Here is a 13,649-nt window from a genome sequence, read left to right as displayed (position 1 = left end):
TGTAACTAATTATGTCTGTCAGGATTACTTTCTGAAACACTGTTGTTCTCACACAACGTACATTTTTGTCTCGTTTACTTGTTACTTTTTCTTTCAGACATTGATCATTGCTAGCATTCCTCAAGCTAGGCTGTTCTCTACCGCTCCTCAGCAATGCTTTGTTATTTGTTTGACGTGTCTCTTTCAGATTGGCGCGACCCCGAGCTGATGCGAGACATTGAGGCGGCGACCGGGGAAGACCTGGGCTCCGATAAGGTCTTTGGCAGAGGGAAGGGGCGGGGGAAAGGCAAAGGAAAGAAGAAGAAGTACCCGAACCTTAGTGATCTGAAACAGAATGCCAACACCAGTCGCTCACGCCTGGAGAAAAAAGTTTTTAACAAGTATGTTACTTTATAGACAGAAGTTTTACACACGTATGTTACTTTACAGTATAGTATAGTGTGCAGTGTAATGTGTGTATATTTGTGTCTGGAAGGCCACTTTGAAGATGTTTTAACACAGAGATCCATAAAAGATCCATTTGGTGTCTTCCCAGGACCCTAAGTTACAAAAAAGACATTATGAATTACCTTAACCACTTAACACATGGGGTGCCAAAACTGTATATAAACGGTTTTGCAAAAGGTGCAAAAAGTTACGCGGAGTGCCATAACCGTATTAAAACGGTTTTGGTGTCTTTTTGTTTTTTTCGTTTTTTTCCACACGGGAGGGGCTAGAGCAGCTCTGGGAGTACCCATTGTGATCCTGAGAAGGATAGGCCAGATGGATCGCCGGAAACAAAAACATGGCTCCCCATCCGCTTCCTGTCTATTTCCTTCTTTAAAACGCCTATATCTCCGGTGGGGAAAACCGGTCATGCGCGATCCGTCCCTGTTGTAACTCGCGAGTGAAATGTTATCGCTCCAGGATATAGCCAGGGTCATCGCGCTACATGAATGGATGCTTTTTTTATGTGGATTTGCTCGTCGTGGAGTCTAGAGCTTTAAACAGCAAAGCGCAGTCAATGGGGAGAATGCTGGCACCCATAGTAAGTTGTTATGAAAAAATTCAGGCACCCAATGTGTTAAGCCATATTTAAATAATTCTCCCCCCCCCCCTCTCGCTCAGGAGCTCCATGAGGAGGGTCACAGCAGTGATGAACAAAATTGACAGCAGGAAGCATGACAAGTTCTCCAACCAGTTCAACTACGCTCTCAAGTGACGTGCCGTCCCTTCACGTGAGCCACAACCAAAATCAGTGATTTTTAAACTTTTTCATGCCAAGAATTAATATGTATTTTGCCACGGACACCTCATCTGAAAAGAGTTTGTGCCAGTGAGCCCCAGGTAGACCTGCGGTCCTCAGACTTGGACCTCCTCTCTGTCCCCAAAACAAGCAAGCGAACCTTGGGGGACAGCCTTCAGTGTGGCAGCCCCCACCCTGTGGAACTCTCTCCCAATGGAGATTCTCCATGCTCCAACTCTGGACTCTTTTAAGGCTGCCTTGAAAAGACACCTATTCTCTCAGGCTTATGACAAACAGTTTGTTGTTTTGTCTGGTTGTTTGTTTGTTTGTTGATTGTTCATTATTTTTTGATGTAAAGCATCCTTGGGTTCATGAAAGGCGCTATATAAATTCAAGCTATTATTATTATTATTATTACTAGACCATACCCGGTGAAGGGCGCCCTTCACCATACCCGGTGAAGGGCGCGCGTCCCCTCGTATATATATAAAAATTTGCTATATAAAAGAGCAAAATAGGCTTGTTATTTTCTGTTGCCCTGCAGCAGGCTTGAGTATATTTTTGATGGCATTTTACACCACTAACAACATTAATCAGAGAATCACACGTCTTTGTCACAACTCGTGTTTTGTCTTTTTTAACCAACACAGTACAAAGTACTGGACACACAGATGACACACAGGTCATAAACCTGGAAATACAGGAAAATAAACATTGTATTACCATATATTCATAGCATATATGATTCACAATTAAACAGCAGGTAATGTAGCACAGTCTATCACAGTAGAACCGAAATAGCAGAAAATGACTACAATACCCATGAGGCATTCTGAACCATGAGCCAACAACGCGTCGCCCCAGCTACCATTAAGTTACAGTGTCCAAGTTACAATACACAAAATACACCAAAATAATACTTTTCAATGGACTACTTGGGTAGCACTGATAATATTAACCACAGTAAGGTTCATAAAGTGTGTTGATGAAACGTTTACATTGTTGATTAAGTCACGATGACGACGTTAGCATTAGCGTTAGCCGCATGCTAGCGCCAAACGTCCGTTAGCTTAGCATCACGCTAACGGCTCATATGAACTTGGTTTGGCTAATAAACATTAATCCCAACTAACGCCAACACAGTAATGGATGTAAACATACACAGACATGCTTTGGACATTATTATCAGGTTGCATGTTGGTGGTATGGGGTTCGTTTGGTTTGGCCTCGTTTTCATAGACCTCGTTGCTTGTTTCTCTCGCGAAACCTGTGGCCATGTTTCCCATTCAACCCGGAAAAAAACCCTACGTCCGCTGCCACTACTGCTCCCGGTTTGGCTACAATGGGAAACATGGCCACAGGCTGACTAAATAAGCGATTTAAACGGGTAGTTTCGCTGGCGACCTAAAATATTATGCAGGCGACCAAACCTTAAACATCCGTGCGGTTTAGAATCTACCATTAGTTTTGGGATACGATGTATACAAAAGGGTAAACAGCGCAGCCTTGGCGGACGTTCGCCCGATCCTGGAAGAGAACGACATAGAACCGTTCTTTATGGAGCTAATGTGCATCGTGTGTGGGGAAACAAATCTGGAGTGTTTACTTTCCACAGCAGAGAGTGGGCGGGGTCTATGGTGTAGCGTCGGCGTCGGTGTTGCCATGTCCGCCGATTGTAAGCGCTTTAGGGCCAATGTTGGTGTTATAGGGTTCGTTTGGTTTGGCCTCGTTTTCATAGACCTCGCTGCTTGTTTCTCTCGCGAAACCTGGCAACACGACGCATGCGCAGTTTGATCGGAGACCCAGGACTCACTCCACCCACCCACCGTCAGGTTACTAGAATTATAGTAGGATACAAGATTTGTGTTGTTTCAACATTTGTGTTGTTTCATAAAGATAAACATTTTCTACACATTTTTGTCAAGATTTTTTTTATAATAGCAGACTGTGAGTTTGTAGATCAGTTTGGAAATGGATGCTGTACTGTGCCAACTTGTGGGCACATCAGTTTTGTATATCCAAAACATTGCTATTCAGCAAATGGGGAAAACATAACCTGTGTTCCAATGGATCCAATGTAGTTATTAATTAGTCAGAAGCTCTTGTTAATACTTTTCATTGGTTCAATATTTATAAAAACCCACAGACACACTAAACCACTTTCAACCTGGCCTCCCTATATTGGGCATGTCATTATAGTGAAAATGTTCAAAATCTAGTGAAATAGTGAATAGTGAGAATAGCACATCTACTTTAGTTTTGTGTCGGTGCCTTTATTGATCCGTTAGTCTCACGAGCCAGACTGTTGCCTACCACAATTTTCAAATGCTTCCGTCATACAGTCAGGAGCACTGAAGCGATAAAGCGGAAGTGACGCCTCCTTCCCACTTCCGTTTCGTCTTTACAGTCGCGCAAATGTATTAGAATATAAATCAAAATCATCTAAGCATAATATATAGCTTACTGCTTAGCAGAAATGGAAATTAAGACATTTAATGTAAAGATATTTTAATATGTACGTTTGTGAACGGAAATGACGAACAGATGACAGCTTCCTGTAGGTGTAGTTCCAGACTCTATATACGTAGTATTCAAAGATTGTGGAATAGTTGTCTGGCTACGCAAGACTATTGATCCGTGGGAGCACTTGTGTGAATCTTCACTTGATTTAGTCAATATCCTTTATTGTTATGATTGGAGATTGTGGATGTTTTGTTCTGTAGAATACTAATGTATTCTGACCTTTGTGGAGAATGAGAGAAGTGTATTTATATTTGAGCAGATTCAGTGTTTTAACCAGTTTTTTTCTACCCAAATTGTGTTTGATAATAAATTAATTCTGAAACCCTGAGGCAAATTCTGTTGTTTTTCTTATTAATTTCTTTATGTTTTAGCAGTTTAATGTGACGGAATTGAAAGTGAAATATGCTCGCTCTGCTTTAAATGAATGTATCCCCATTCCCCATTCTGGGGTGCTCCTTCCATTCCGACATCTCACCACTCCGACTAGTGGCTTCCGCGTGCGGTTAACACATTGACTGCCAAGCCCGTAGTCCTACGGGCCGTTAAATCCAACCGTTAAGTGCCAAGCCCGTAGTCCTACGGGCCAAGGTCTTTTTTGTAGTTTACATTAGATTAAGTCATTACCTACATTGACAAGAAATTTCATCCATCTAGACCACAGAAAAGTTGTAAAATATCATTATCTGGTCAAGTGATAATATAAAACTTGTTATTCAAAACACTAAAGTCACATAAAGTCACATAAAGTCATATTAAACTGAAAGTCTGATCCGAGCAGCAAGCGGCTGCCTGTGTTGAGTGAGGCAGCAGCACCCGTGGCAAGCAAAAAAAAAAAAAATGCGCACTGGACGTTAGATTACCCCCTCAGGCACAAAATATCATCCATCTAGACCACTAAACCTATTATTACAAAGCACTGAATCTGCATAAGAGCAGGGGGTCCGCGAATCTGTATCACACCGAAGGTTTTTTCTGTTTTTATAAAGTTTATCCGACTCCGAGCGATCAGCGTCTCTCCCCCTGCTTAGCTGCAGCAGCCCTCACTGATCACTGAGTGCACACACACACACACACACACACACACACACACACACACACACACACACACACACACAAGCCAAAGCCTGTCATCGGGGACCCCCAGTCCACGGCCAGGGACCGCCTGGGGGGTCCCCTATCGATACACAAGCACAAGCCTGTCGCCTCTTTTTTCTCCAAAAAAACAACACGCTCCGACCGCAACCCCCCCTCCCACACACACACACACACACACACACACACACACATAGCCCTGGTTCAGAGCGTCCACACACACAACCTCCACACACACACACACAACCTCCAACCCCCAGGCGGGGACCCCCAGTCCACGGCCAGGGACCCCCTGGCCACCTGGGGGTCCGAGGGTCCGAACGATCCGCACCTCCCCACACACACACACACACACACACACACACACACACACACAAAACCTCCAACCGCCCAGGGACCCCCCACTGGAGGGTCCACCTCCAGTGAAAAATAACCTCAGCCTACCTTTAGCAGTTTTCTGCAACACGGTGGGATCATGGCAAAGTTGGCAAACGGTGGGATGTCCATATAAAAAATAAACTCCATGGACACGGTCGCCTTTTGTTTTTTCCTCCAAGGAAAGACTGGTGATGCGAGGTTACTTGTTTTTCAAACAACGTAGCGATGGCCAACTACACACACACACACACACACACACACACACACACACCCTACAAGTCCAGGGGGTCCCTGGGCTCCGCACCGATCACGGCGAACGGATTTATCCATAAAACTCCAGACGTAACTCGTGTGTATACGCGAGGCTGCGAGCAGCCTGTAGCGAGGTGGACGCGCGCGCGCGCACACACACACGCACACGCACACGCACACACACACACACAGAAACAACATAGCGATCATGGACAACTACACACGCGCGCGCGCACACACACACACACAGGATTCATGGCGACTGACGCCCGCAATAAGTTTTTCTTTATTTTTTTCAAAGTAATGATAGCGAGGCAACCACATCTCTCGTTTGTTTTGGGCTTGTTTTCATAGACCTGGTTGCTTATTTCTCTCTCACAACCTGGCAACAATGTGTCCCACGTGGCCACTAGAAGAGGGTGTTCAACCTGCGGGTTGCGATCTCGGGTTGGGAACGAGAGAGAGAGAGAGATAGAAACAAAGGGCTGGCTTGTAGGCCTAGATCTGCTATTTTCAAACAAAATGAGGTCCCCAGTTCAAATATGATTATTTTGGGGGGGTCACAGTCTGAAGCCTGACTGACAGACAGACAGACAGACAGACTTATTTTTATTTATTTATTTATTTTCACAAATCATGATAAATGGCATAAAAGAAAAAAAAAAGCTGATCTAAAAGCTCAGTAAAAGCTAGTAGATCTGCTATTTGCTGCTATGAATACAGGTGTGGCTTGAGATTTTGACTTGTGTGGGCAAAAAGTTTGGAAAAGGAAGCTCTCGATGAATGTATTGATGTTGCACTTTGAACTTTGAATTATTATTTATTATTTGGGGGAAAAAACACTTTGAAAAAAAAATTACAGTGAATAATGTTGTTTGAAATGAGCTGAAATAAGCTTGCACTTTGGAAACAGTGATAAATGTACAATCAAAAGCATTTTTTTAAAAATGTATTTTTATAAACAAGTATTGTTTACATGACTGATGTCAAAGAAGGGGCAAAATAAATGTCAAACACTTTTGAAATCATTTTATGCATCTAAAGTGTGTCCTTTTACTAAAACCCTCATAACTCTGAATCTAAACAAAAAGGTCTGTTTTTGGTGAAGACCAAGCTGTATTCAACTACCTCTAGCTAAAGAACGGAACATGCTATCAACTCACTTTTTTTTTCAGAAAAAATAAGAGATTCTAAGCTTTTTTTTTAGATATTCCATTTGTTTATAGTCATAACACAAAATGTTCTGTGAGTCCTCAAATATGAGTCAGAATGGTCAAAATTCCTGGCACTGGCTGATCCTGTTATAGAAAAACCTCTGGCAGTCAATGTGTTAAGGTTAGGGTTAGGGTTAGGTATAGGGTTCGTCAACGTCGGAAAGGCGACATGTCGGAAAGGAGAAATGCACCCCCCCATTCTACCAGTGGTGGGACAAAGTCACTGTTTTGTGAGTCACAAGTCTCATGTCTTTGCGCTCAAGTCCCAAACCAAGACAGTTAACATGTGAAGCAGCCTGTTAAAGTTGATTTGAACATAGAACCATAGTCAATACCATAGTCATTAGCCATGGTACCATAGTCAGTGCCATAGTCAGCACCATAGTCATTAACCTTAGTCAGCACCATAGTCATTAACCTTAGTCAGCACCATAGTCAGTACCATAGTACCATAGTCAGTAACCATAGTCTGCACCATAGTCAGTAACCATAGTTAGCACCATAGTCAGCACCATAGTCAGCACCGTAGTCACCACAGTGAGCACCATAATCAGCACCATAGTCAGCACCATAGTAGCCACAGTCAGTACCATAGTCAGTACCATAGTCAGTACCATAGTCAGCACCATAGTCAGTAACCATAGTCAGCATCATAGTCAGCACCATAGTCAGCGCCATATATTATATCATTATTTTATTAGCACATGCTAATAAAATAATAAATGCAGTAGTAAGTTGTCCATCTCTGTTCCCTGGAGTGTGCGGTCCCTTTACAGTTTATATGGCTGCTGACTAGACTTGCACCTCCTATGTGTTTTTTGAGATGTGCAGGAGTCCTCTTTTTCATATATATATATATATATATATATATATATATATATATATATATATATATATATATATATATATATATATGATGCTGATTTAAACATGTAGCTAATAAACAGCCTACTGTAGTACCAAAAAGCCATAAAACAACAATTCAGTGATAGAATTGTTTTTCTTTTATCTGTACAGTATAACATTTTGCCCATGTTATAATTACAAAACAATATACAAAATAATTAGGCCTCTTTTCCCCCAATAGATCAGCCACTTTCAAAAAGGAAAAAGTGGCTCATCATAGAGAACGGGCCAACACCAGGGGTGTTGTGGAGGGGTAGCGCCTCTCCCACTTCTAAATTGAGCTGCGATGTATTGTGAGCTTGTAGATCAGCTATTTTTGGCATAGAGATTTGGTGTAGAGGGAAACAAGCGGCATAGATGTACTCCCCACTTCTAAAAGTAGCACTACACCCCTTGTCGTGTCATAATGAACCCTGATCATGGATTCAGTAATTCTGTCTGGCAGTTTTGTTTCCTGACACCTCTCCCCAACCCCAAATATGCCCTAAAACATTTCATCGATGTGAAAGGCCTGGCTGCAGAAGAGAAAATGGAGATGCTTCACAAATCTGATGATTTGGTGTGTGGTAGTCACAGTTAACTCCATCAAGCAGGATGTAATTAGGTTGATTGAGAACATGCTGGCTCAGAAATCCCTGTTGATCGTTTGTTTCTTCTGTTGTGGCTGTCAGTAAGTAAATATGTTGTTAAACACCTTGATCAGTAATGATTCCTGGATTGTATTTGGATTATGCAGTGCATTGAATTGCATTTCTGCTGTAAATGGGTAGACTTAGCCAAGTTTGACTAAGCTACACCTGGCTAATAGGTGTAGACCTGTAGGCTGTATTTAGTAACCTGCTAGAAGGGAAACTGTTACTCAAAAGCTGGAGACATTTTGAAAAATACAATGGCCCTCATTTATCAACGCGGTGCAGGCCAAATAATGGGCGTACGGCGAGATCACCGCACCTTTCGGCATTTATCAATATATCCTGACGTGGGCTTCATCCTACCGTAAGCTGAAATCTCACGTCTGGTAGAGAGCAGTTGTTGACTTTGGCTGTGCCCGTTTATTCCATTGTAGACCTGCGGAGCAACATTGTCTGACTGTCTGACAGGCATCTAGACACATAATCCACTCCAAAATGTATATCTACACTAATAAATAATCCCTGTGAAAATATAACATTTTATAAAGTAATTTAAACAAACTGCTTTAACATTCATTCAGATAAGATTGCAGATCTGGCTCCATTGAAAACAGCAGATCTACAAGCTCACAAGCCAGCGTCGCATCGCGACGCGTTGTGAGCTTCTAGATCTGCTATTTTCAAAATATACGAGTGCTTCTGGGAGGGCACTTTCGGGAGTTTAGACCGGTGCAGCGACGCTGCTGTTATATTTTCATGGCCACCGGGAGATCAGACATTTAACCCATGGTCCAACACACACCAGCCTTCATCCATTAATGTTCTCTCCAGGCTATCTCTCATTAATGCGAAGCGGGACGGGACTCACCCGTCCGACGGTCCGAGTCTCACTGGGAAATGGGAATAGCCTACATGACGGCTTTATTTTAGTGTAACTCGAACGCGCACTGCTTGGTATGGGTTAAATAAATGAATATACAAATGTTTTCCATTCATGGCGATGTGATTGGTATCATAATTTTAATCCTATCTCACTGCCAACCCTGGAGGACACGATTTCCCATATGAAAACCTCCTCCTGCCCGTTAGACGTCATCCCGACCAGATTCCTGAAGGAGGTCCTTCACACTATTGGCCCAAACATTTTGACCATTGTGAACCGGTCCTTGTCTTCTGGTTCCTTTCCCTCTAGCCTCAAAAGCGCTCTGGTCCAACCACTGCTGAAAAAGCCATCATTGGACCCCTTGGTTCTAAGCAATTTTAGACCTATTTCAAAACTCTCCTTTTTATCGAAAGTTTTAGAAAAGATAGTGTCAGTTCAATTAATTTCCTTCATGAATTTTAACAGTGTTTTTGAGGAGCTGCAGTCAGGCTTCCGGGCAGGTCACAGCACCGAGACTGCCCTTTTAAAAGTGTCAAATGACTTATTATTTAATGCAGATTCCGGTGACTGTTCTATTTTAATGCTCCTTGACCTCAGCTCCGCTTTTGATACTGTCGACCATGTAATTTTAATAGACCGCCTCGAAAAATGGGTTGGCATCGAGGGAACAGCTCTGGACTGGTTCCGCTCATACCTCACTGATAGAAGCTTCTCTGTGGTGATCGGGGAAGCTTCTTCCTCCCGGGTCCCCTTTACTTGTGAAGTCCCGCAGGGATCAATTCTGGGTCCCCTTTTGTTCTCAATTTATATGCTCCCCCTTGGAAATATCATTCGCAAATATCACATTAATTTCCACAGTTATGCAGATGACACACAGCTTTATATACCTCTAAAACCCGGTACTGCAAGCAATATGAGCAACTTACTTTTTTGCCTCGCAGAAATTAAGGAATGGATGGCTCAAAATTTCCTCCAGTTAAATCAGTCAAAAACTGAAATAATTATTTTTGGTCCCCCTAACTCCACATTGTCACTCCAGTTAGAGCTCAGTAGCTTAGAGTCTAATGTCAAGCATACAGCCCGCAACCTGGGTGTGATTTCCAGCTACGTAACATTGCCAAAATTAAACCCTTTTTATCACCAGCAGACCTTGAAAAGGTAATTCACGCATTCACTCCAACTGGTTCAGAATTCAGCTGCAAGATTATTAACAAACACTAAGAAACACGATCACATTACACCCATCCTAGCTGCACTTCACTGGTTACCTGTTAGATTCAGAATAGATTTTAAGATTTTACTGATAACCTTTAAAGCCCGGCAGGGACTGGCCCCCAGCTACATCAAAGACTTGCTGGCCCCCCATGAACCTGGGCGCCGCCTTAGATCCACGGGTAAGGCTCTCCTTACAGTCCCTACGTCTAATTTCGTCACCCGGGGCGATCAGGCTTTTGCATTCCGGGCGCCCACGCTTTGGAATGCCCTGCCCATAGAGCTGAGGTTTGCAAGTTCCGTGTCTTCTTTTAAATCACTTCTAAAAACCCACCTTTATGTTAAGGCCTTTTCGTAGCTGTTGCGCCTTCTGCTTTTGGGTTGCATACTATCAGCTTCTAATTTGCTCTTTCTCATCATTAACTGTTTTATTTGTTGTAATTGATTATATGTGTTGCTTTTATGTATGTTGTTTCATGTAGGCTACAAGCCTACGTGACAAAGATTGTACCGCTACGGTACGGATTACATGAAAAACACAGCTGGGCGGGCGTGTGTGTGTGTGTGTGTGTGTGTGTGTGTGTGTGTGTGTGAGAGAGAGAGAGGCGTGTGCGTGTGTGGCGAGGCGAGCGGGGGAAACTCTTTCTTATTGGCTTTTCATGCTTTGTTTGGGTCGTATTCTGGTTCTTCATGTCGTGAAGTCGGGGCTTTTGTGAATATTTAAGGGCGTGTTATTTAAATAACGCTCGTTTTCAGACGTGAGATTTATCAAAGCTCCGACCTGATGTACGCTAGGATCGACTGTATAGGATCCTTTGATAAATTTGACTTCGACGTTGGTGTATGGCCGAATATATGGAAAAATATACGCCGGTTTATACGCTGCGTTGATAAATGAGGGCCACTGCTTGCCCACCTATTTCACCATCATCATTGTCACGGTGCAGCCCGTGCCCTATAATCATAGACAATGATCAGGGACATTGCACACACTTGACTACACAGCTGCTTCCAATTAACCACCATCCAGCCGGCTTGGAAGTGTGGGGTCATATTGAGTCAATGTATGTTTTATAATTGGTACTGTAAAATGCATCGCTAAAGTACACATGCACTACTCATGGTTTTAAACATGTTTATTTATTGAACTGAAGTTGAATTGATAGTGTGGGTCACCTCTCTCCCCTCTGCAGTACTGGCAATCCTGTTGATTGGGAAGGTGCCAAGTACTGTAGAGAAGGAGGGGTGTTTGATTCATGATTAAGAGCAATCTTATTTTAAAAGAGTTTGTTTATGAATGGGTACCCGGAAATTCATGTTAAGTTGATGGTCAAACCTTCAGTAATTGTGTAAAGTTAACTCATAGGCCTGGTATTAGCGTATTGTCAGTTAATTGAATTGCCAATTGCTGTTACTGTATGTGTTTTGGTATGTCTCACTCCCTATAAATTGGAGCCTGCAGTGAATTGTGTTCAGATAGACTTGAGTTGACGCACAGGTAACAGCCTGAGGGAGAGCTGCCCCTCCAACAACACCTAAACATCTGTTTAGGTGTTCTTTAGTGTTGCCTTCAAGTGTGTTTATATTTTGCAAAACTGTTATTTTGGCCCAGTCTTATTTTTCATTTTTGTCTTTGGCTGAGACTGCACTGTACTGCTGGTGTTTGGGATGTGAACAAAAACCCCAAAAGTGCATTCTTTGACTCTCTGATTATCTTTTTGGACCGTTGACCATCCGGCCAACTATCACTGGCCGTACAACCAACTTCACACTGATTATTTGACTAATTGTTTTCAATTTCGCCAACTGCATCACATGGCCTGTTCCTTGGAGAGTTGATGCATTCAATTCCTACATGGACACAATAGTATATAAAGTCAAACTATTCTAAGTCATAAAAGGTCATGCAATACTTAAAGGGATATTTCACTTTCAAACGTGTTTACGATCATTTTAACGTTTACTCGGGCTTTTGTGAGCACCCCAGACATTCAGTGTATAGATATTTGATATAAATTTTATCAGACACGTCCCCTTCCTATACAAACCGATTGTAACTTCAAAAATGTTATCCATGATAGTTTAATCAAAAACACCCCTCATTGGTTCTGGTGACTGATATTGTCAATATATTACGTGATGGGGCTGTGTTTTTTTTTTTTTTTCAATTACTTTTTTTATTTATTTAATTACATTTTTCAATTGAATTAAAAACATATTTTAAAAAAACAATGAAAAATAATTTTTAAAACACGTTCCCTCATGTATTTGAAGGCCAATATCAGTCACTAGAACCAATAGGATGTATGTTTTCAGTGAATCTAACATGGTTAAAATGAAGTTTGAAGTTACAATTGGTTTGTATAGGAAGGGGGTGTGTCTGGTAAAAAATATATAACATATCTAAATACTGAATCAAGGAACGTAAAAACTGTCTGGGGTGCTCACAAAAGCCCAAGTAGACGTTAAAATGACCCCAAACATGTTTGAAAGTGAAATATCCCATTAAGTTTAAACAAAATGCCATGATACTTTATACTTGTTGCTTCACAGCACAGCTATCTGTTTTTGTATTTCTTGACTGGTGTTTGTTGCAATAAATACATGAAATGAAAGTGGTTGGTTTATGTACAGAATGTGTTATCCCTGAGTCACTAGAATAGCTCAAACCTAAACAGAATGCAGTTCACAAGTACAGGGCTCAGCCTATAATTGATCATTGATTTGATTGATATGCTGCATGCCATGAGTGTAAAGTGGTATTTTCTTAAACTTAACTCACCTAAAGAGGTGCTGTAGTCATAATACTGTACAGCACTGTTTGAGAAACTTTTAATTTTTAATGTAACAGTACAAAGTGATGTACTTTATTATTACTGATACATGCCTTTAAAATACGATTTTAAAACGTGTCATCTTGACAAACCCATTTTATTATTGACCCATTAACCACTTATTTCAATTACAGTGAAAATAGCAGATCTACAAGCTTACAATGCATCACATTGCAGTGCAACACATTTGCTTGTAGATCTGCTATTTTTCTATTATTGATTAAAAAAAATATATATATGGAGTTTTTTTTAAATGTCTACATTTTAATACAGCAATGCATTGATAGTGCAAAGAAAATGTACTTTGTAATGTGTCCTTTTGAATATTTTTTTTATTATAAGCAAGTAGTTCAACTCAAGTACGAATTTGACGGAGCAACTTTCACTTGTAGTTGAGTAATATTAGACCAGGAGTATCTATACTTTGACTCAAGTACTGTGGTTGAGTACCTTGTCCACCACTGCATGTGGGGTTATATATACATTTAGAAGATAAAT

The 13,649-nt window shown here is 41.6% G+C and overlaps 1 protein-coding gene across 3 annotated transcripts in view; it reads left to right on the top strand.

The window, feature by feature from the left end:
* Window positions 1–4,069, top strand: part of uvssa (UV-stimulated scaffold protein A) — a 60,567-nt gene extending 56,498 nt beyond the window's left edge. For 2 of the 3 annotated variants that reach the window (XM_084041108.1, XM_084041107.1), the window contains exons 15-16: window positions 188–380; window positions 1,108–4,069. In XM_084041108.1, the coding sequence (XP_083897234.1) occupies window positions 188–380; window positions 1,108–1,201 (287 nt within the window). In that variant the 3' untranslated portion in view covers window positions 1,202–4,069. Of the gene's footprint in view, window positions 1–187; window positions 381–1,107 lie in introns of those variants that run through there. The other variant, XM_084041109.1, reaches the window with a different exon arrangement.
* Window positions 4,070–13,649: the final 9,580 nt, after the last annotated feature.

The sequence above is a fragment of the Gymnoscopelus microlampas genome, assembly GCF_963454915.1.
Source record: "Gymnoscopelus microlampas genome assembly, chromosome: 18".
Lineage (NCBI taxonomy): Eukaryota > Metazoa > Chordata > Actinopteri > Myctophiformes > Myctophidae > Gymnoscopelus > Gymnoscopelus microlampas.
This window is presented reverse-complemented; position numbering and strand designations above follow the sequence as displayed.